Source organism: Balearica regulorum, chromosome 3, assembly GCF_011004875.1.
Source record: "Balearica regulorum gibbericeps isolate bBalReg1 chromosome 3, bBalReg1.pri, whole genome shotgun sequence".
NCBI lineage: Eukaryota > Metazoa > Chordata > Aves > Gruiformes > Gruidae > Balearica > Balearica regulorum.
The window spans coordinates 14,077,894-14,103,143 of NC_046186.1; the positions used below are offsets into that span (position 1 = coordinate 14,077,894).

The 25,250-nt window shown below is 38.3% G+C and overlaps 1 protein-coding gene across 1 annotated transcript; it reads right to left on the reverse strand.

Annotated features, from left to right (window-relative positions):
- Positions 1–1,507: 1,507 nt before the first annotated feature.
- On the reverse strand, positions 1,508–23,457 carry DDX1 (DEAD-box helicase 1). Its single transcript, XM_075750589.1, has 26 exons — positions 23,356–23,457; positions 21,378–21,429; positions 20,351–20,414; positions 18,725–18,754; positions 18,369–18,465; positions 16,825–16,872; positions 16,589–16,672; positions 15,616–15,699; positions 15,101–15,177; positions 13,781–13,853; positions 13,588–13,664; positions 12,678–12,792; positions 12,007–12,145; positions 10,933–10,993; positions 9,689–9,787; positions 8,913–9,002; positions 7,152–7,340; positions 6,041–6,092; positions 5,442–5,588; positions 4,628–4,719; positions 3,973–4,045; positions 3,448–3,520; positions 3,284–3,326; positions 2,983–3,078; positions 2,085–2,205; positions 1,508–1,833 (listed from the first exon to the last, which is right to left on the reverse strand). The coding sequence occupies exons 1-26, from the start codon at positions 23,369–23,371 to the stop codon at positions 1,703–1,705; spliced, it is 2,223 nt and encodes a 740-aa protein (XP_075606704.1). The 5' UTR covers positions 23,372–23,457; the 3' UTR covers positions 1,508–1,702.
- Positions 23,458–25,250: the final 1,793 nt, after the last annotated feature.

The window sequence follows — 25,250 nt, forward strand, 5'->3', positions numbered from 1 at the left end:
AAATCCTAGAGATTACTCATTAGGGCAGCAGGGATTTTCTGTTGTTCAGCACAAGATACAGTTCAGTTCTTGACATCTCAGTCAAGCTTTGAAGTTCCTCAACCAGAAACTCTCACCCCTGTACCCCCCCTCATGCTGCAGTTTGAAGGTACATCAGCAAAACCCTCCTGAAAACAAGTATACATTAGGCCATTTTAACAATTTCAGCTCCTACACCAAGGAAATACAATTTTTTAAGTATTGGCATGCCTAACGTTATATGCTTAAAGGGACTTTCATCTTTAGGACTGGAAAAAGCCATGCCGAATAGTCGTAATTTGTAATCACTCACTGAAGTTTGGATACTCAATAACTGATCTTGAAAGCTATCAGCAACTTGAACATGCAGCAGATTTAAAATACTACAGTCTTACAAAAAGATCAATGCTGGTAAGATTTTTGATTCCATGTACCCATCGTTTTCCCCATGATTTAAAAGTGATCACCAAGTACACATAACATGTCCACTTTAAACTAAATGAAACCGTTTCCACTCTCAGCTTCAATTTGTAAACATGCACAAACTGTTTTCTTCTCTAAAATTATTTTAGGCACTGCAATAAATTTATTTTGAATGAGAAGTTTCCCTTGATGAGAAATCTATGTATTTTAACAGCTAGGACTCTCAATGTACCCCCTCTAGGTAACACTACACCAAAAAAAAAAAAAATCATTTCTTTGCTCAACCTGAGTTTAATCTGGTTTTCACTGTTTTCTGCAAGGCTTTATGACTAGATGTCTTCGTGAGGAAGGCAAAAAGGTTACTTTCATTCTGGGTTGTCAGGCATGCCCAATGACCTTTGATATTTTAGGTGACAATTTTCAGGCAAAGTCACTGATATTTCTAAGTATCATTAGAGGAGTCACTAGAGAATAAAGGAAGCTAAAAAAAAAACCCTAAATCAGACTACAGTAACTTCATCTGAACAAATTTAACCTGCCTGAAAAGCAGCACAAGAGGCATGAAGTAATTCAACCTATATTGCTGCATGAAAAAGCTTTTCCTGCAGATTTATGAACTGCTTTGATACTAGTGTGTTACCTTCCTGTGAATTCAGAGTATTGTAGAATTCTTCGTAAAAGATCAATTTTTGAAATTTAAGACACCTTAACACATTAACTTTGAGAAGTCTAGCATTATAGAATCAAAATGCAGGTTATCAGCCTAGATTTAGGGTTTTAGTATAAGCAAGAGCTTCAAATACATACTTCAGGAAGTTTTTTCTTCTTCAAGATCTTAAACATCTGTCTGAATACAGATGCATCTTTGAAAAGCTCAGCATTAAAAGGTACAGTACACAGCTAGTTAAGTAATTTTAACATATATTCTGCAAAGAAAAAAATTAAACTCTCCTTCTTCCAGATTTGCTGAACTACACTTGTGTTTTCAACAAATCAAAAAGCTATGGAAAGAATGATTCTGCAAATTAATCCTCAAGGGAAGGCAAAAGAAGAGCAAGAGAAACCATTTCATCTTTGACTTGTTTTATTTTATCAAGACAACAGCTAACAGGGAGTTAGCAATGCTGAACACACTTTTAATCACGCAAGAAGTATATTCAATTTTAATCCTTTTCTAACTACTGCAACTCAGAGAGAGTATGTGATTTTTGTATTTGCAGGGTGGAGCATTTAACTAAGTCTTGTCTCAAGTGTGGCACAATCAGAATGTTCTGAACAGCTGGTTAGGAAGATAGCCAAGATGCAAGAAAGATGTCTGAGCCTCCTTTTCAAGGGCAGCCAACTCTTGTACTGTAGGTGCCAGAATATCCACATGGCCTTTATACAGTCCACCTGCCAAAAGAGACCCAATCTAAATAATGTGTTCAAAGCCATTTTTCAGCAGAATGATGCTTAACCACATTATTCAGAAAGTTAACGTAACTTTGTTAACTTGTTAAAAAAAAAAAAAGCACAAAACCCCCACAATCAATTTAAAAACACAGGCATACATACACTTTGGTCACTTGCATCCCATAGACTGCATGTAACCAAGAAACTGAGCATTGAGTAGCAAGGTAATTCAAGAGTAGCTCACTGCTTACCACCCAGAGCTCTTTTCTGCCCATACGTAACTTTCCCATCAAAATCATCTACTGGTACTTTTATGTCTGGTTCAACTTGGGCAATAGTGCAGTTTAAGTGTTCTTCAATCTCCCCCAGCAACTAAAAAAAAAACCAAAAAAAACCAAACAAAGTTTTAAAGTACTCTTATGGTCCAAGACTTCAGTCAGACTACTGTTCTGAACAGTCACATTCCAGTATTTTCAACAGGAACAATACACAGAAAACAATTTGATTGCAAACACCAAAGACTAACACATTTTTTTTCTCAAACGGACCATACAAGTTCATTTCCAATCTCAGTATGTTTTCACCCTACCTAGAAACCTTTATTTTACATACTACCCTACTTATGTGAACAGTGCTACTGTATAATAAAGAGCTCACAGTCCAAGCTTATTTTACCACAGATGCTATATCAGTCACCCTTTCACGTAGAAAGGGGTGAAGCACTGTGAATTTAACAGGCATCCATACTCAGCCTACAAATCCCAATGAAAATGCACTTAAGTGACACACTATTTCCAGGTTAGAACAACAACAGTTACAAGTTACAGTTTTGCAACAAACCATCTAAACAAAAATGTGTAACTAACATCCTGTAACTCTTAGCAGCATTTGATTAGGAAGATTATAGGGAAGCTGAAAATAAGACTCCAACAGAATTGGCTGAGAATATTAGAACAAGCTTTTATAATTAAAGAAGTAACTTAACAGAAAGTATAACTTGCAAAGTTTCCCAATTTCTTTTTCAAATGGAATCAAAGTTTATATATACCTCAAAACTAGCTTTGTACTTCAACTACACAGCTAAGAGAAGAACTGCATTGCACAGTCTTTTAGAGGCATTAGAACATTCTGGTTAAGCAAAATGTTTACCTGCATCTCATTGTACCATATGGTACAACCTCCTTCTTCCTTCAATCGAGTATTATAACATCCTTTTCCACGACTACTGCATACATGATACCAAACCTAGCAATAAAGAAAAACAAGTTTAGTACGTTCATTTTTATTAATTACAGCATGAAAAAGAATTCAGATACCTATTTAAATTCCCTTTCAATTAAGCAAGAACAAACAGGCAGTTTTCCAATGTAGGATATTAAAGTCAGACATCAGCTGTGGATAGAACTTCAGTAAATAATGTCTGTTCAATTTTGCTTTGGAGTATAATTACCTTTTCTTTCTCTTTTGCCACAAGGGAGATTGCCAATCCCATCCTGATATATTAAGGGAGAAGGGAGAGAGAAAAATGTATTTCAATAACTATTGCCAACTTATGAAACAGTAACAAAAAAAAAAGTCAAGAAAACATAGCGACTACCTTGACCACATACATACCTCTCAGCTCTGCCCACTCTCCCAATTCGATGGACATAGTTCTGTTTTTCATCAGGGAGTGTGACATTGATAACTGTAAGATACACACAATCCACAGAGAATACAAGATGTTTTTTAAAGTATAAGAGCTAAGGTCCCAGACCAGACACTTAAAATAAATACAATTTTGATTGCTGCAATCCTTCCCTTAGCCCGTATACATGCTGTATGTTCTATTACAACAGTTACAGGTATCATTACCTGCAAGACCTACACTGAAGGTTTCCACTATAAAACTGCTTTCTCCACGATTACATTCTGATAAGAGTGGAAAAACAAAGGATCTCCAACAATGCAGAACACTGTCACATATTTGAGAAGATATGGTGAACAATCAAATTAAAAGTTGCCTAGTTCAAGCCTTTAACATCTATAACTTTTTAAAATGAAGCTGTTAAGTCATACCTGTTTCAGCTAGTTGGCAGGACTGCAAATATACTGAAGCCGTATGCAATTCAATAGCTTAGTTTAAAAGTTATGTCTTACCATATGGAACACCATGAATATCAATTCCTCTAGCAGCAACATCTGTGCAGATCAAGAAACGGACATCTCCTCTCTACAAAAACATAGTTGTAAAGAAGTATTGTGCTAAATAAACCAAACAATCCAAGCAAGTTATACTTTCTGTTAATTTACACAATGAAACAGTAGTCCTCTGCATTTACTTCAAGTGTTTCTGTACATTTAAGAACACTTAAATAACGCTCTTCCACAGTGCAACAGTGCCTTTTGAACATGAGTAACTTGGTCAATTTATATCCTTATTTCTTTCCCCAAAGCATAAGACAAGTATAAACTGATGAATGGCTTAGTCAAATCCAAAACCCTCTAATATTTAAATATTTTTTTTAATATTCAAGAACCAAAAACTTTAAAAAACAAATGTAATCTGTTACAGAGCTTAAATTTAGGTTTTACTTAAAAGTAAGCCCACCTATCCTCTCGATAAAAACTCACAAAAGTCATACTGAGTGACAGTATAGATTTCCAACTACAGAAATTGTGCCTCACAGAATTTTAGGAAGTAGGTCATAGAGCATTTGAACACAAATTAAATTGAGAACTAGCAACACAAATTAACATATGATTTCATATATTGAGAAGTGAAGGAAAAGTCTTCAAGAATATGCTGCATCACCTTAAATCTTTCCAGGTTTTGCTTTCTTTCTTGAGGTTTTCTGTCACCATGCAGACAGACACATGAGAACTGATGTCCCTTCCTATCAGGCCCTGAAAGAGTTACTATGCATTAATAACATCTATATATAAGTCATGACACAACACCATGTACAACTGCGAAAAGAGTACATTTTGTGGGCAAAAGTCTTGACTTGGGAATTTCACTTATTACCAATTAACATAAACTTCTAATTACTGATACAGGCATTAGGGAAAAAAACAAGACAAAAAATTAAACACACACCTTTCCTTCCCCCCCTCCCCAGAGGAGCTCTGTGCAGGCATGTCTCCTCACTCCTTCCTAGTTTGAACTTCCCCTGTTTCTCCAAATGTGTGTCTTCACCCTTCTCCTCACACGTCCCCTTTCAGTGTCCTCCTGCGTTTTCTCTCACCTTTCTCCTTCCATGTCTCCTTGGGTGTACTTTTTGTACACACACACTTCTCGTGTCTCCTACCCCTAGCAACTATCACTTTTTCTTATATGCATTTCAGCAGAGGCACCACACACTCTTTGCATTGGATCAAATGCTGGGTTGTTTCCAGCCATCTCACGATGCTGTCTGGAACAGGTACAAGGCAGTTCGTTGCCTCCTCCCACAAAGGGCACCCCTGCAGCTCCCTGCTACCACACCCTGACTTTTATGCTAGCCAAAAAACTCGAGCACAATTTTATTGGTGCAGCGTCCAAATATCGGTGTGCTCTATCATACAATTTTGGCTTTGAAATAAACAAGAAAGTGAGCAGAATAAGGTTTTCATGAAAAATACATTACCTCCACCCTGTTGAATAAAGTAGTGCTCCATATTATCGCAATCTATTTTAGTCCTGCAGAAAATAATGGCTTGGTCCATCTTATGTTCTTTGATTGCCCGAATGGTGTATTCTCCTTTCAGAATTTTAATAGCTTCAGACCACATTTCTACATAAAAGTAAAGAAGTTATTTCACTCAAACTGTTTACAAATACGGAAAGCCTTTTAACAGCATACATGTGAAGCTTTCTCTTGCCTTTCAGTAGACAGTTAAACTCTTATTTGCAGAGTAAGTGAGCAAGACCTTCAGTTCTCACTTCTTTCTGCCCATGCACCCCTGCTCCGAGGTAATATAATACAGAAAGAACAAAACTACTCAGGAGTTTCAGGTTACTTATACACACCAACAAACACTTGTTGTTTACATACCTGCAAAATATATATTCAAGTCTTTTTCTCCCCCCCCTAATTACAGAAACACAGTTCTCTTCACAACTACAAAAATGTAGAAATAAGAATTTGGAGGAACATGACCGCTATCTCCTACAATTCAACTTTACTTCATAACATTTACAAAGGACTATTTCACAAGATACTACTAAACTAGCATTGCTGATTACCTGGAGTGTTAGCACCAGGTCGTGTGTTGTCTTTTGCATGTACTTCATCAGTCTAGGAAAAACCCAAACAAATAAACCCCCAAAGTCATTAGTCCATACTTCACAAAGCAAAAACTTAACTCTATTAACTTACAATTAGCAAGAAGTTAAAGTTTAAAAGTAATCTTAGCATTCTGTTCTCCCACCAGACAAGCTACCTTTAGCTAAGGAAAAGTCTTGAGTGTAAGCACACAAAACTTGTTCATAAAAAAAGGACAATAAAATTATTTATGTAGACACTGGATAGAAACCACCTTTGAACAAAGTGATGAATTTAAAAAAAGAAAAAACCACAACAACAAAATACTGAACCTGAAAACAATTACTATCAACACGGCTAAATCATACACACACAGTTGTTCCTTATCTTTTTCCCTCTGCTAGGCTGAATCAGATATAAACCCAATAAATAAATTCATGCTAAGACTTAATGAACAGGCTCTAACAGACCTAACAGAAGGAAGTTCCAGAGATAACAAAGGGTTAAGAAAACCTATTGATTGTAACGGCGTAAGAGTTGCTGAGAATGAAACACAGTTCCAGGTTATGCTGAAATTGAAAACTAAAGACTTTAACAACAACCACCACCATCTTCTCATATGAATAGGTATCAGGTTAATGTAGAATTTAAACCAGTCTCAAATGTAGTCCGAGATGAAATCCATCCCTCTAAAAATTGCTCGTCTCGCATAGGTTAGAGACAAAACTACTTTACAGAATGACCTATGCTGGAAGTTTTACTTCCTCCTGATCAATCAGGAGGAGACAGATACTAATCACAGTTAGGCCACAGACCATTAGATGTGAAATGAGTGAAAAAGCAGTGCAGTGCTATTGTTTTCTAGTATAAATCAGAATGTTACTCTATCAAGATCTTCCTCAATCATGTTTGTAAGACTGAGCTGTTCAGAAGCAGTGTTACAACATCATCAATATCATGATACTGATTACCATGAAACAAATAATTTCCAATGCGCTGTTTCAAAAATCCTACAACATCAGGTCCGAATTCTGAAGGTTAAATAAGTAAACATAAGCAAATAATCTTAATTTTCACTTATAGACCACTTACTCTGATATGATTCTTGCCGAGCCTTTCCCAGAGTTTGTCAGCTTTTGGATTTACAGGCACAACCACATGGTGTACAGTTTCAGGGACAGAATCTTCTCCTTTCAAATCAACCCAGGTGGGAAAATGCATGATCTTTTCAGATAGTTTTTTCACATCAAAAGAATGTAGTGTTGCAGAGCACACAATCACCTGAGCAGAAAAAAGCCATATGGATACCACTGAAGATCAGATTTTCCCAGCAAAAAAAGGTCAGAGTGGAACTGGAAGAATGTTACGTAGTTGAATAGCATAATGTAGCACAAAGAAAGAGTCCCTGACAGCCCCTCCTCATCACAGGAGCCGCTAAGCTGATGAGAGTCAAGTCACAAAATAAGTTAGTTAACTATTCTCTTACAAAAACCCAATCACTTAAGAGACAGAAAGCAGAATTACTGAGAGCTGATGAATCAAGATTATTAGAGCATTAGAAATCATAATATGTAGTCACTTATTTTTCAGATATATTTATATCTGAATAACTCAAGTACTGCTAAACACTGGGCTTCAAGATCTAGGATCCCGAAAATACATATTTGGAGGCAAGTACTGAGACAATGAATTATCATAGAATGGTTTGGGTTGGAAGGGACCTCAAACATCATCTAGTTCCAACCCCCCTGCCATGGGCAGGGACACCCTCCACTAGACCACGTTGCCCAAAGCCCCATCCAGCCTGGCCTTGAACACTTCCAGGGATGGGGCCTCCACCACTTCTCTGGGCAACCTGTTCCAGTGCCTCACCACCCTCACAGTAAAGAATTTCTTTCTAACATCTAATCTAAACCTACCCTCCTTCAGCTTAAGGCCATTCCCCCTTGTCCTGTCACTACACTCCCTTGTAAACAGTCCCTCACCAGCTTTCCTGTAGGCCCCTTCAGGTACCGGAAAGCTGCAATTAGATCTCCCCGGAGCTGCCTTTTCTCCAGGCTGAACAATCCCAACTCTCTCAGCCTGTCCTCACAGGAGAGGTGCTCCAGCCCTCTGATCAGCTTCCTGGCCCTCCTCTGGACTCTCTCCAACAGCTCAATGTCTCTCCTGTACTGGGGCCCCCAGAGCTGGACGCAGTACTGCAGGTGGGGTCTCACCAGAGCGGAGTAGAGGGGCAGGATCACCTCCCTCGACCTGCTGGTCACACCTCTTTTGATGCAGCCCAGGACACGGTTGGCTTTCTGGGCTGCAAGCGCACACTGCTGGCTCATGTTGAGCTTTTCATCAATCAATACCCCCAAGTCCTTCTCCTCAGGGCTGCTTTCAATCCATTCCTCGCCCAGCCTATGGTCGTGCTTGGGATTGTGCTGACCCACATATGCAGGACCTTGCACTTGGCCTCATTGAACTTGATGTTGTTCGCACGGGCCCACCTCTCCAGTGTGCCAAGGTCCCTCTGGATGGCATCCCTTCCCTCCAGCGTGTCGACCACACCACACAGCTTGGTGTCGTCAGCAAACTTGCTGCAGGTGCACTCAATCTCACTGTCCGTGTCGCTGACAAAGATGTTGAACAGTGCCGGTCCCAGTACCGGCCCCTGAGGAAAACCACTCGTCACTGATCTCCACTTGGAGATTTAGCCGTTGACCAGAACTCTTTGAGTGCGACCATCCAGCCAATAATAGTAATGCTACATAATAGTCAACAATTGAAAGCAGTGCATGCCATACAAAAACACCCCAAAGCAAACAAAAAAAATCAAAAACAAAACACACCACACAAAAAATTTTATACCTGAAGTCTCTTTCCATCTGAAGTTATCTGAGGAATTTGACTGTGGATCCTGTTTATGAAATCTGAATAACCTTGGAGGAGAAGGCCATCCTACATGGGAATAAAATAAAAGAAATAAAGCTGCAATTCTTATTTCTCATTTCTCAGTCTATACACTTAACTAAGCAGTACACTTGTAGTCTCAGAAGTTGTCTCTTTAAATTAGCTGGACAGGTCAATGCCTGGTTGGAATATTATTACTAAGGAGGAAAAAAAAAAAGAAAGAAAAAATTTGGAGTACAGCTGCTGTGCTTCACAAGAAATTGAAGCATCTGTCTCAGAAGCTTCTCCTAGCTAAAACCCCAAGGCATGCCATCTTTGTGATTATTCAGTTATACTGTAACAGATCAGAGAGGGGCACTCAGTTCACAGCATATGGACTACAACATTCATTGGGTTCAAGACCTGTTAAGTAATCAAAAATGCTTATCTCATCTTTGTCCTTTCAAGTTCCCTATACAATGAGTGACAGGGGCAGATGTCACTACCTTGTGAATACAGCCTGAAATATATTTCTCTATCAGGAAAAAAAAAAAACACAAACAAAGAACCAAACAGCTTTACCAGAGAGTAGGTTACTATGGTTACAAAGAACAAGAATATTAACCTGGAATAGCTAATTGTTGTTCCACTGAAGTACCAAATGTTATAGAACAATGTTGTTTCACTGACTCTTTTAGGAAATGTCATATTGCACTTAAGAACAGAACTGAAGTATAACTTAGTTCTCTACTTACAGCTTCATCCAGAACCAGGAATCTCACTTGAGATAAATTAAGCTTTCCTGTTGAGACCAGGTCATCCAGTCTTCCAGGAGTTCCGACAACAATATCCACCTATGAAATATACAAGAGTATGAACTGGTCCAATAACTAACTAGAGGCATTACCAGCTTTGTCTAAATTTAAGATTATGAGACTGTTATCAGTATGATGCCCTATTTTCTACTAATTATAACTTCATAGAATCCTAGAGTAATTTGAGTTGGTGGGATCTCTTGAGGTCATCTGGTCTCCACTCCCATCATCACATGCAAATCAAGGACAACTTCCAAATTGCTTTAGGTAGTTGCCCCAAAAAAATTTTCAGTATCTTCCAACAGAGATCCCCAAACTTCTCTGGGCAACCTGTATTTTGGTTCTACGGCCATTTCATTAGCAGAATCTGCCTTAGGCAGGAAGCCCTCCCTTATTTAGTGAAGTGGTGTACCCCTGCTCCCTTCTCCCCTCCCCTGTCCCCCAAGCTGTGTAACTTTGATATCTGAAGCCAACAACCAGATTTGTTTTCAAATGGGGAAAAAATAAATTCAACTTTTCTCACTGTGGAAGTATACATATCAAGCCTAGAAATAACTTCTTTTTTGCCAGATGGAAGGGTTCACCATCATGAATTTAGCATTCACATGAAAGTCTAGCAATCTTCCAGTTCAAGCCTGTAACTTGTATTTTGGCAGCTAGAATCAGTGCAAAACTTATCAATAGTGACGTCTCACTTCCAAAAAAAGAGTCTGAAATAAAAAAAATGACTATGTTATTCCTGCAGCATGACGGAATTAATCGTACAGCCCATGCTGCAAAAGCTAGACTTACTCCTTTTATGTAGGACTGGTTTGTGGTGTAGGTTGACCCTGACAATTACAGACCAGTTTTATTCACGTAAATGGGAAGCAGAAGTTAATAGGAAAACTGTCTCTGTTTTGTTAGTTAAGGACAAACAGCAAAAATTACACAATTTAGAATTTTCAGAAGTACTCAGGCTTCAACAGAATTTAACCAACTACTACAAGCATTTGTATTGACAACTGCCATGGAAGTAAAGCAACAAATGCTAGGCCAGTGCAACACAAGCTTGCTACCAACTGGACAATTTCTTTTTATCACGTTTACAGGAATTGTAAGAAGTGCCATTGCCATCCTCTAGCAACATCATGAGTTATTCAGAACCCAGACTATTAAATCATATGAACAAAAATACAACTCACTCCTTGTTCCAGTATAGAGAGTTGATCTCTTGCAGCAACCCCACCAATAATCAACAGTTCCCTAAAATTACATCAACATATTTTAGACATTTCCTAAGTTATTATATTCAGAAGATATATTAAGCATCTGGCTGAACATTGATTCTTCTATTAGTAGTTTACGATTAACAGCTCTGAACAGTAATTTAAGAAAAATAGGAAAAAAATTAATTTTAAAGTTTGTCCCTTCATATGTAGTGTACTGTATTTTAATTCAAGAAGTGAAAGTTTTGTTACCAAATTGTATTTTAATTTAATAAAACAGCAATAAATAATCAAACACATTAAGACTTTAGCCAATTTCATCTTAAAAAAATAATCTATTCCTTAAAAATCTCAAACATAAGTTAACTAAGTTTACTGTGTTCTTGAAAACTAGAAACACAAATAACAGTACTCTAAATGAGTCTTACATCATAGCTGCCACTCCCCATTGCTAATACCCTGCCATTCTAGTAAAAGCACTCTTGTAAATTGGCTGCAGTTTAGGGTACGGAGACACTTGTTTTATAAGCAGAGTCAAAAGATAAACAACTTTAGACAATTCATTTTTCAGAACTGCATCGCCATGCTAATCACTGCAACATTTGTCCTGCGAGCACACTGATGTAAACAGAGCAGACCTTGTATGTAACTATTTGTTGGAGATGGAAACCAAACAAAATGAGTGCAGGAGGAAGTGGAGGGAATGGGAAGATGCTCAGAAAATAAGGGCAGTAGGCAGAAAATGTGCTTTTTTTAATTAAAACATTAAGTATCATACATATCTTCAGATAATCTGAAGAAAAAAACCAAAGTGATGTCATACCAGAAAGATGTAGTCCATAGATAAAACACATCAAAAAAATCCCCTAACTGGTCTGACTGTGGCTGAAAAGTCAGAAGTTTGGTAGGTAGCAGATACTACTGAGGCCATTATCAGTAGCACTGCAGATTAAGGCCCACTCAGCTACCAAGTGGAACACCCTTCATTCCCCCCCAAAGTCATGTCCGTGGGCACTACCACACATACAATTATAACTGACGCACTGTTACCTTAATTTGGGATTATCAACATATTTTTTGAACTGCTTCACATTGTTCAAAGTTTGTTCTGCCAGCTCTCTTGAAGGTTCTACAATCAATGCTTTTGGAGCATTTGGAAGGTTCTGTGTTTGAACCACTTGTGCATTACCTAAATGAAAAAAATATGCCATTAAGACAAACTACATTCCTATCCTGGAATTTTTTTACTGGAAACAAATTTGGATTTTCTACTAATAATCTAAAACCTCATGATTCTAAATGCTCCATTAAAGGGTGATGTTACTGCTCACTCAATTACAAATAGCTTCAGACTAATATGCAGAGATTACAAGTGAATCTTGCCATGATAGTGGGTATACTGGCCATGAAGCATAATTAATTTTATTGCAGAGCTTAAAACACACACAAACTTATTTTTAAGACGACACTGTTGAATAACTTAGCTGAACTTCTCTTTTATCTGATGCACTTCTAAATTCAAATCAGACTATTTTTTGTTTAAGATAAAGAAAATGTGGAATACTTTAAAACAAACAAACAACAACCACTAATATTGCTACTGGTAAAATCATTGTAAGACTTTGAATACAGTAGTAATGAAGTAATTGAAGCAATCAAAAGATGCTCTGTAACACAACCTGAATATAGAATAGAGAGAAGTTTAAAAAAATCTAACCTACCTGAGTGTTGTGATTTTACAACACTACCATCAGGAGCCTTACAAAGACCAATATAGCCATCTTTTGGTGGAAACTTGAAGTCTTCTTCACCAAAATTGAATTTCAATTCAGCATTCTAGATTTCAACAAAGTCGTGTCATACAGACAGATGCAAGAGACCACGTAAAATGAGAAACATTCCATAATTAATTTCTGCATGAGAAGACAGCTAGATGAGGAGGATGTGATCCTACACATCCCCCTTCCCCAAGTGATCTAAAACCTGCCAGACATTTTGTGCGTGGTCCTAGCTCTTAAAACTCTTTTCTTCTGCATCAAAACATTCCCACATTTACAGATAGATGGAAATCTTTTTTTAACTTTTATGTTCCATTCACTTTCAATGACAAAAAAATAAACAAAACCCACATTTTTTTGTACTTGTACATTTCTCTGACCACCAAAATGTTTTGCTAAAACCTTTACTCAGTAAGAGATCATCCCAGGGAGACTAACTCCAGAAAGACATACTACTATACTACTGTAACGTTAGAGTTGAGAATAAACAAAATGGGAATTTTGGCACTTTCAATTATTTGCTATGTCTGCTGAATCACAGTATATTGAAGTTTAATACAGGTAAGATAGCACTGGTATTAGGAATTAGTTATCCATGCTATTCTACCCTTACATTCAAGATTAAGTATTTAAATTTTAACATTCAATATTTAACTTGAACAGTACTTGTCAAAGCTAACACACTGTGATGACCACTCCAGTAGTGAAATACCAGTAGACCAAAGGAAATGGAGAGTGTACAAGCACAACTACGGTAACTGTAGGTGGCTATGCAAATTTTATACATAAGTAGTTAGTTATCAAACCAGAACAATTTTCATGATCTTACACATCTGTGATATTCCTAAGTTACCTTTAGTACACAAGCTGCAAAAAGTGCTTGGTTCCTGATGTGTGGTGGGATTTCAAACGCAAGGCCGAGGTCCTTCCCTGAAAGCAGGGTTAGTTCAGTCAGACTCCACACGTGTGTGAGCCTTCCTCCCCCTACCCTTCTCCCAATCAAGCATCCCAATAAAATTCCAAAGAAGAAAGCGAATAAAACTTACCGTTTTTGGAAAATTTTATTTGTCCTTTATCTATGTCTAGATAACACCCAATTGTATCATGCATAGTGAATTCCTATAAGAAAAAGATGTTTGTGAAGCTAAGAGATTTTAGCGTTCAATGTATTAAGAAAACTTAGTGCTTACATACTGTCAACTTTTCAAGTCTTCCCACTTCTCCCTACTAAATGCTAATTTTTGAGAGAAGCAAGTTAAATTTATTCCAATAATACAGCTGTAAATAGTGTGCATATTTTTATTTGATTACAAATCTTCAGTAAACTGCCCAATTTATCTTAGATATTTAAATGTTTATTGCTGTTCTAAATTTACCTTAAATCCAAACACATTGACAATGATAAATTTAACTCATTTACCTGGAATTATTTTGCATTACGAAAAAGTGCGTTAATCGTGCATGTACTAGCCAATGTAAACCTAAGCTTAGAGCACCAAACATGGTAACAGAAACCTATACTTAGACTATATAAAAAGACTAATTCTTGCAGGAGGTACTATATGCATGTTATATATACACTTAGGTACTTCATTTAAATATCTTGAAGTCTTTTCATTGTAAAGATATTCAATAAATCTGTATTTTATAAAATGCTTCTATTTCAACAGCTCAGAAGTCACTAGTATAAAAAGGCTACACTAGAATAGTTATAAAAGTTGCAAGTTTTATGGCATTGAGAGTTCATTAATACCACAAAAACACTTAAGTTTCTGAATTATTCACATTAAGCATAATTTATGCTTAAACATCTGAACTCGACTGGCACACTGCACGAAAAACACCACAGATAATCCTGGTAGACATTTTCAGACGTGTACATTAAGGTAACAGTTCTAATGGCAAACCCAACTCAACAGCATGACCAACCACATCTTATTAGCATTTGTGTTTTGACGTATTAGAGAGCTGAGTGATTTAAACAGGATACGATGACCTCAATTATTCACCAAGGTACACAGTTGGATTGGTGTTGTTCAGGCTAAGACTGAAATAAGTCAAGAAAGAAATCCAAGAGATCACTCAGCCTCTAACCTATATTGCACACAAAAGATTTATCTTCTAAATAAGAGTCAATATATTTGTGGTCTAGCCACAGTCATAAACTTCAAGCTGATAACTGCTTTTGTTAAATCTGTTAATACGCTTTTATCCAAAAATGCTTCAGTGTTTCATGGTACTTTTGCCCAGTGGCCTTCCCTTACAAGTTAGCACTACTACAAAAGAAAGTTGATTATTACAACACAAAACCACAGAACCTATAAAACTTTTAATAATGTTCCTACCAATAAGCAAGTCAAGCTTACCTCGCCATAGCTGTCAAATTGCTTGTTGTGAGATTTCTTACCAGTGCCACCAAAGCCAAAGCCAAATTTATCAGTACCTAAAGGCAAGACAAAGTATAGCTTTTTATCTTTTGGTCAACAGGTTATGTTTTTTCCTCTTTGTATTCATAACTGAAACTTCTAATACTACCACGTAAAAAAATAATACAGTGCAAACTAAAGACATCTAGCTTTGATATACACTGAACTAGTATTTTTGTACCTGTACATTTACTGATTTTACTAGTCTTCAGTCATCTTCATTAAAAAATTGGAATACAAGGGAAAAAGTCACAAGAGAAAAAAAAACAAACATTGCCACAACCCAAGCAGACTTCCTCTTACAGGAAGAGCAACATTTGTACCAAAGTTTTCAACTCCCTGATATTGCTATCCTTCCCATTAAGCCCATTCTCTGCAAGACTAGAACAGGACTCTAGCCATTCCACATGAATATGAAAACTGTCTATTGGATTCTTCTTTTGAAGGAAACTCACCCAAATCTAGTGAAGCCTGCATAGTTGACCAACCAACTCTGCACAAGCCTTGGTCATGACAAGAAACTTCATAGTAGTACTTCCCTTTAAAAGAGAAAGAAAGGATGTAAAACACCTAAATTTCAGTTTCATCAAGGTGGTTCAGTTTCGCTAGTTCCAAGACCATGCAAGTCTAACATTTCCACTCTTGCTGAAAGCGTCATAAATCTCCCTATTGTGTTAGTGTGAAAAGGTTCTGTAGGTACCTACGTATGTGATGAAGAAACAGATTTTCAAAGAGAGAAAAAGTACGTGCTGAGAGGTAGTGTGTGAAAGACTTCAAAGGAGTGATAAGCTAGAGAGATCAGTGGTTCTACTGAATCCACAAGAACTGATAAAACTCAGAACACCAGGGGTCTGCCGAATCAACAACTGGTTATGTAAACTGAACCACATCCAACTGCTTCTACGTACAGACTGACTACAGGATTATCTGCACAAGTGATGAAATGAGACTGAGGGTCTTTCTGAACACCCACCTAGAACCACTGGAGTATCAGTATGACTCTGCTTCTGAGTAGAGTTGGGGTTGGCCTCTCAACTGCTGCTCCAATCATGTAACCATGAAATCTGTGCATGCACGTGTCTGTGTGAAGTGTGCGAGGAAACAACTGAAAGTACTGTGTGAATAGCTATTTCCTATTAATAACATCTTAATATAAAATAAAATGTGTTCTAATGAATATTAGTTACGATTCTGCCTCCTCTGACTCAATCCCCTATCAGAGAAAAGGTAACTTCCAAAACAAGGAGAGGAAAACAGAGGCATTTGTCATTCCAAAGTCTTCAGCTAGCAGTAAATTAAGTAATAACACATTTGCTCAGATGGATAATAAGTTTTAAATGCAACCATCTACATTAACAATGGGTGACAAATGGGCATTTCAGTTGAAACACCTAGAAGAGTCTTGAAAAACCGTAATTTTATATCTACCTTTAGTCACACCTCTAGTTGCTCTGCATCCATGCCATTCCTTTACTTCTCTGCTTTGACAACACAAACCATCTGATCCAATTGCTGAAAATTACAAGACAGTTTTAGTTAAAGAAATTGCCTCTCTAACTGCTTTTAAAAGAAACTTTCAAGCATGCTTTCTTCTGGTTCATTCTTTTTTTCCACCAAGTGAACATTTTCAAGTGAACATTTAAAGCAGCATTAGGACAACTCACCAAAAGCTGATCCTCTATCATACGGGTTCATTTGCCATTTATTGAGCACTAGGTTTGAAAGACAAGAAGAGAAAAAGTATTAAACCAACAAGGTAAGCCTGGAAAACTCTAATTAGAAGGTCACATTGGCTCTGCAGCATTTGGCTTAATTTTCTGGGGAGACAGCTTTGTTCCAATGCAATTCATACAACGTCAAAATGAAGGCCTATAACTTGAAGGAGGGGCACAGATGCATAATGCAAAGGTATTCTATGAAAGTTTAGATTATTCCATTAAAGAGTACACAGATTAAGTTACTCAAAAATACAACTGAAAACAATGAAGATATTTATAAAAAGCCAGAGTTCCACATAATCACAATCAAATTCAGCATCCAAAACTACATTAAGAGCAATAAATTTGAAATTTATTTGCTATTTCTGTTCCAAGTTTACATTAAGATATTTTTCAGGGTATTAGTTAAAAGTCATTACTGAAGAGCTAAGACACATGCACATATAGCACATAAAATTTTTGCCTTCATTTTTCATATGCTCAATAACATGTTGCAATAAAGTCTAGAAGTTCCTCAATAGAAGGATTTTTTTGTAGAACCAGATGCTATTTCAATTAGGATTACTGAGTGTATTCAAATTACATTCTTTCAAGGAGAATTTTTTTTCTTTTTAAGTTGAATGTACTGTCACCACTGTAGCAGTAGTTATAACAGAACTGAAAGACAAGAATTTCTGCAACATCTTCAGAGTGTTGTTTGTGCAGTAACTGTAACTTACATAAGTTTTTACCTGTAAACAACTAACTAGCTTTCAAGTTGCAAGCTTAAACAGATGTATAATAGACCCTCAAATACTGCAAAAATATTATCATTGTTACAATCCATTCTATATCAGTGGTTGTTGGCCCTGTGCATTTCCTGCTCAGTTCAATGTTTACTAGTTCAAACCTGGAGCAACTCAAGATGTTGTTACTCAGCTTCCAAACCTAGCTAAGTGCCAAAAGGAATGCAACAGCTTTATTCAGCACAGCAGAACTGAAAGACAGACTACCCAGCCACACAAAAGTTTGAGCCTAGAAGAGCTTTCTGCTCAAGCTCACTTAAGAGACTCAAACCAACTATGTGGTGTCACTACTGGTATCTCATCTATCCCTGCAACTGGAAGATGATTTAACTCCCCCCCCGGCCTTTTTTTTTTTTTTTTTTTTAAGCTGGACACTACTACTACTTCACATCTTGCAAAGCACCAAAGTAGTATGGTTTTCAAAAGAACACTGAAGAGTGTGGTGTGGATCAGCCAGCCTTAAGCCAAAGACAACGAGCACTACTAAGAGATTGCAAATGCACCCCAGTTCTTTCCATTACTCCAACAGTAAATTTATATTCACTGTTTTATAAAATCTGGGGTGATGATGTTCTATTTACGTTATCCCAAATTAAGGAAAAATACTATTCTAATGGCAAGTTAGGTTAACTTTGGGAGGTAACAGAATCGACATGAATTAACAGTGTTCCAAACCTGAGGACTGTGCGACACTTAAAAACTTACCTGCCCCACCAGTTTTAATAGTTGCTTTCCCTTTCTTGCCTTCCATCTGGTCCTTCAGCGTTTCATAAACAATCTGGATAACTGGAATGCTGAAAGCCTAAAATGGAAAGTTATTTTCATTCCACAATTTATACAGGTATTTCCAGACACAGTCAGCCTAGTTTTCAGATGCAACACCCACGGCCAGAAACACTTTAAAAGAAGCCTACACATACGTTTGTAAAGATTATTAATAATACTACTCAAATACATACACAAACATATACACATTCTCTCTGTATATATGCACAAACATGCACACCATCTCTCACCACTTAAAGACTTTTACTTCTGCTAATTTAAATTTGATTACTTACACCAGTTTTTCCACTTCCCGTTTCAGCAGCCTATAGGAGGAAAAATTTAAAGAGTTTAACCAGAGTTGCAGCTTACACTGCAAGGATGGTTCTATTTTAATAAACTATAAACTCTTTACTTTTTCTTCTGCATAATACAGAAAATCTTAAAACAGTAATGCCCTTGCTTCACACAAATTGGATGTAAATACAAACATGGAAAATCTTTAAAACAGACTTAAAAAAAAGCAAAACCTCCCAGAGTCCACCAAAAGAAACTATCTATGTATGTCTGATTTCTGGAGGTGATATGGAAGATCACAGCAAGCGTTACTTTGGTTATGGAATAAACTACACAGAGATCTGCATAAGACATGATGAATAAGGAGTCCTACTCTGCTGTCTTCAACGCTATTGACACTGAAGCATTTGTTGAGACAGCATCAGTAGTGTTCCATGCAGATCCATGTCAGATATTTATGACAAAAAGGAGAGTAGATGCAATCAGATAGCTCTCATTCATGTGGCAGTGTCTGTCAAATAGTCAAAAAATACAGCCTAAAATGAATGAATCCCATCTGCAACCTAGGAACACACCAGGAACTCAAAACTGAAGAATACACTTTGTATTGTTTCAAGTTTACCGATGACACCAAGCTGTGTGGTGGGGTCGACAGGCTGGAGGAAAGGGATGCCATCCAGAGGGACCTTGGCACACTGGAGAGGTGGGCCCGTGTGAACTGCATCAAGTTCAACAAGGCCAAGCGCAAGGTCCTCCACATGGGTCGGCACAATCCCAAGCACGACCATAGGCTGGGTGAGGAACAGATTGAGAGCAGCCCTGAGGAGAAGGACTTGGGGGTATTGATTGATGAGAAGCTCAACATGAGCCGGCAGTGTGCGCTTGCAGCCCAGAAAGCCAACTGTGTCCTGGGCTGCATCAAAAGAGGTGTGACCAGCAGGTCGAGGGAGGTGATCCTGCCCCTCTACTCTGCCCTCATGAGACCCCACCTGGAGTACTGCGTCCAGCTCTGGGGGCCCCAGTACAGGAGAGACATGGAGCTGTTGGAGAGAGTCCAGGGGAGGGCCACAAAGCTGATCAGAGGGCTGGAGCACCTCTCCTGTGAGGACAGGCTGAGAGAGTTGGGATTGTTCAGCCTGGAGAAAAGGTGGCTCCGGGGAGACCTAATTGGGACTTACCAGTACCTGAAGGGGCCTACAGGACAGATGGTGAGGGACTGTTTATCAGGGAGTGTAGTGACAGGACAAGGAGGGAATGGGTTCAAGCTGAAGGAGGGTCGATTTAGATTAGATGCTAGAAAGAAATTCTTTACTGTGAGGGTGGTGAGGCACTGGAACAGGTTGCCCAGAGAGGTTGTGGAGGCCCCATCCCTGGAAGTGTTCAAGGCCAGGCTGGATGGGGCTTTGGGCAACGTGGTCTACTGGAGGGTGTCCCTGCCCACAGCAGGGGGGTTGGAACTAGATGATGTTTGAGGTCCCTTCCAACTCAAACCATCCTATGATTCTATTCTACTGAAGGAGGACATAGTCTAACTATGATCCCTTCCATAAAGAAAGGAATTGACCACACAAACAACAATTAAAAGGCACAAGCTTTCTAGGAATTGGGCTGTCCTGCATACATACCATAAGTACATCACCACCTCCCAGGATCAGTGGGATAGATTCTGCTTGGATATCTGTAGGTAGACTACAGGAAAGAACACATTAACACAAACTGACATTATCAGTAGAAAAAAAAGGATTTTTGCTTATATAGGAACTCACAGAAACCACGGTCATCTATAAGATGGGATATAACATGTAAATGTTTTTCTTCCTGGCTTGCAGCTAAGGAAGTAAAAAGGATTCCATTTACAAGGAGAGCTTGGAATAGGGAATTGACTAGTGGGCTCAACTGCACCCTGACAAGAAGGCTACATCTCACATCATTATGTGAAACTAGAAAAAGAAATAGATTAATTATATATTCCCCATTTTCCTTTTTTCAAGTGAGTTTCACTTTTAAAGCCACTTACACAGCCCTGATTTACAAGATTCCTATTCAAAACCAGAAAAGAGAATAAAGATAACTAAATGTAACCAGCATTTTCAGACAATCACACACAGCTAATTAACACCATGCATATGAGAAAAGCACAACTACATACACTAACAATGTCCATCCTGATAACATTCTGAATGACAAGTCAAGCTCCGAATCAAATATTTTAGCCAAACAAGTAACTAAAACCAGGAAGAATAACTTTTGTGGAAGACTGACACACAAGCATCAACTCTGCAGAACACAAATTCAGACCACAGCCTGGAAAATATTTACTAAACTAGCATCAATGATGTGACAGCATTTCATCCAATAATCTCACAATACATAATAAACAAGCTAGAAGCACAGAGGCTTTTATCAAACCAATGACACTTAAGTATAAGCAGTTATGCTTTACTTGTCCAAGTTTAAATGTTACCACTGCAGTCACAATTTGTGTTCCTCAGTCATTCACACTAAAAAGAAGTGCATGAGATGCAATGACAGTTAAAGGAAAACATGTATCTGCTTCGCTTTAATGAGACAGCAGAGGTATTTTAAGAAGCATATCATGTATCGCTGAAAGGCAAATTAGATTTTGCCACACCCAAACGCATGCCTACTTACAGCCAGTCCATTTCCTCCACTGCTTGAGCTATCTCAGGCATAACACCCATTTCTGTAAGACACAAAAAAGGAACAAGTAGTGTTATTTACCTCAACAGAGCCTGTAACGTGTCCTAGCATCAACACTTCCAACTACAGACAAAAATAAACAAAAAACACATTCATTTTGGCAACAGCACATGCGGCCCTCTCTACAGAGCTCAAGTGATAGATAAGAAACATTTTCCCCTCCCTACGTACAGTTTTGACAGTTGTCCCCACTTATAGCAGACTAAGTCAGGCATATACTAGGCATAAGGGCAGGTACTGACACAGCAGCAAAGCAAACACACTGAGAACTGAGTACCGCTTCAAGGGCAAGGTACTTATCTTCACACATTTAAGGAAACTGCCTATGAAAACAACAGGGAAGACTTTGTTAATCACAAATCCTGACTTTCTCTATGGTTCAGATACAAACAGTTTTCAAAAAAAAGAGAAACCCCCTGCATTATATAAGGACTCAAATTGGAGATGCTTAAGTTTCTTTTCACCAAATCTTGCTTTACACATGTATATTAACTTGCTAATGATTTGATTTTCATACATTTACTAATGATATCCAGCTTTAAAAGGTTATTTTCCTTAGATACTCCTTCTGGCAAACTCTTATCAAGGTCTGATAGTAATACTTTAGATGCAAGTTAAATATGAATCCAATAATAACATTTGTATGTTGATAAATTTCATTTTAAAAAAAAACCAAAAAAACCCCACCAAAACCCCCAAACCCTGCACCTATTCAATAAGAGCAAAAAGAATACAGTTCTTAATGAACCCAAACAATGGTATCGTACCACTGAAATAGCAATTTACCTGTTGGTCATCTTTTCAGGTGCACAGGTTTACTCTAAAACAATCTCCTGAAGTATAAAACTGCACCTTTTGAAAGAGAACTTTTACATGCTAGCCTTTACACTGTCGCATGCTGGGTTTCACACATACCACACACATGTGCACACTTAGAGAGCTGGGCTGACCTATATGGATGCATGCAACCAAAAAGTATTTTTCCATTTGCTATAATACAAAGGCTATAAGAAACATGTTTCATTTGTAACATAATTTCAGAAAACTTTAATATTTTCAAGTGTTAGCCTGTACGCCTACAAAATTAGGCAAGCCACATAAGCAAAAAAGCTTTTTCCATAGAAGTAAAACCAGCTATTGATTGCAAATTATGTATAAATCCCTACATTATTTTCCCCATTTTTAACACACTTACAGTTCACATAGTTTAATACAATACACAGTACAAGGGTTTACTCAAACAATGGCATTCTGACATTTTCATTAACTACAACGAAATTAACCCTGCTGTCTAGCATCTAAACTCATCTCTACATCTAAGGAAAAAGCTTCAGCTTTTTCCCTCACAATTAAAGAACTCAGTTAAAAGAAACAAATTAAAAACCTCATACATTACAGTAACCTAACAAGTGCATATATACGTGCATAGGGGGGAAGAAACAGTGATGTTTCCTCCTTCAACAGTAAGTTTTTAGATTACAGTTTACACACATATTTCAAACCCTATCACAGAACAAAGCTACTCCCATCAAAAAGTTATTATCCACTGCAATGCAGCTACGATGAGCCTCTTGTTATAGAAAACAGACCGAGGAAGGAGGCTGACACTAAAACAGCAAATCCATTTCGATAACCACTTCTGAAGGCCTGCAAAAGCCCGAGGAGCCGGGAAGGGCACCCACATCCCCACAGGCCTCTCGCCCTTCAGCCTGCTACGTGGTAAGTCACGTACTGCAGGGCAGGCCGGCCGCTGACGGGGCCCGGCCGCCGCGGGGAGACCGGGAGCCGCCACCCCCGCAAGGTGCCGGCAGGACGAGAGGGAAGAGGCTCCCCCCCGTGCCTCGCTGCCGGCGGCACAGCCAGCCAGCCAGCCAGCCAGCCGGTCCCCCGCCTGCCCAACACCACGTACCTGAAAACGCCGCCATCTTCGCTCCGCGAACACCGCCAAACGCCGCAGAGCGCAGGCGCCGACCCGTCCTCAGCCTTTTGGCGCCGGGTGGGAGCAGGAGGCGCCGCGCCGCACGTTCCGGACCCGGCGCAGGGAGGGGGGTTGAAACGTGACCCTACCAGCAGTACAAACGCGGAGAAGGAATTATTTTTGTTCTGTTTGCGGGTTTATAGGGTACACTCAGGTCGCTTGATCACGATGGTACCACATTTTTGAAAGCTCGGAGTGTTTTTTTCCCCTGCAAATCGAAGCTCGAGTGTGCCCGGTGCCAGGCCTCGCAGCTGCAGCTCCGTACAGACAGTGCAGTCATGACCACAGGTACTCTAGGTCACACCTGGTGTAACTTACCTTTTATACACGAAGCGTGTGTTCAGTGAGAATCTGCTTCACATGTGCATGCAGCACTGTCATCTTTCCATTTTGCTGTAAGTTGTACACGTTTGTGTAGTTTTCTGCAATAAACATGTTTGGCAGAAAGTATTCAGGGTTTTATGTGAACAAAAATAACTTCACACATAGGTAACACACCAAGTTACTTAGATATATGTTAATGAGGTTACATTCTTCTCCAGTTTTTACAGAAGCAACCCCAAATTCTGCACAATCTTTTTCTAGGATAACTTCTAGTGAAGTTAAATGCAAGAATCTCCAGACTGTTGTTATAAAAATAAAATTAGATTGCAAATGAAAAAAATGCAGCTTCTACAGTTACCCCACAAATCAACGGTGTATTTGTCTGCAAAGTGGAAGGCACAGCAAAAATATTACCTACTGTTTTCTATCGTGAAATGCAACTTCAACCTTTTCTAAGGCAGTCCTCAGATACAGACGCATCTGGCTCAAAGGCCAAAGAAGCGACAGCATCTCTGACACTGCGCTTCTCTTGACTACTGTGTTGCAAATTGAGTACTTGTTTTGTCCTGGAGGTTTATTTCAAGGCTTTTTCTAAAACTCTCCCTGAGCCCTACTGACTGTTACCTTATGCTGTAGAAACCAGGTGTCATGCAGAGAAAAATGCAGCAGGTATTTATATCTTTAGTACCAGGCTGTTTGCATCATGATGGGTTCTCATGCATTAATAATTCCTTTGGGAGTACCTTCATTTGATGTGCCTCCTTTCTTTCACTATTATTCGCTATATCTGTCAATCATTATTTCTCTTGCTTTTGGATAAATGACAAATCTAATAATTTTTAAGAACACAGATATGAATAATCTACAGATTCAACTGTGATTCTGAGGAAATGTGTTTGTAGGCAGACCTCGATATCAATAGGTAGTGCTGCTTGTTGGCGTGGAACCCAGGGTGTAATTTACTATAAATCTCCCACAATTCTTTGAAACTTATGAACGTGACATTACACTATTTGTCATTGCTTTACAAGCTACATTGTCAAATACAGCTAAAGAGATGATATTAAGTAGAGAGAGCCAGAAAGCATTTTTTCTCAGTACTTGTTTCTTCCTGAAGTGTTTCCCAAGTATCTGACACAGCTTTCATATTGCCCTGAATCCTTAGTTTCAGAATTTAATTTTTAGTTTAGCCTAATTCTAGGCTGCACAGTTGCCTACAAGACTAAGAGGCTACTAAATACAAGCTAAAATTAGAGTACAGGAGCAGAAGTGGCAGGTAATTTTCAATTTTACAAATGCTTTATAAAGTCGCAGGAAAGAATCTCAAACCTTTGCTCTTTTATAATAATTTATAAACAGTCTTATTTTTATCTGCTTGAGAGAGCTGAACTCTATGAGTACAAGGGTTTGTAGGACTGAAATATTTATAACTTCTACATGGCATTGTCACCGAAATTCGGGAATGAAAGAAAACTCCTTAACACCAATTTAGCATTAAGAAG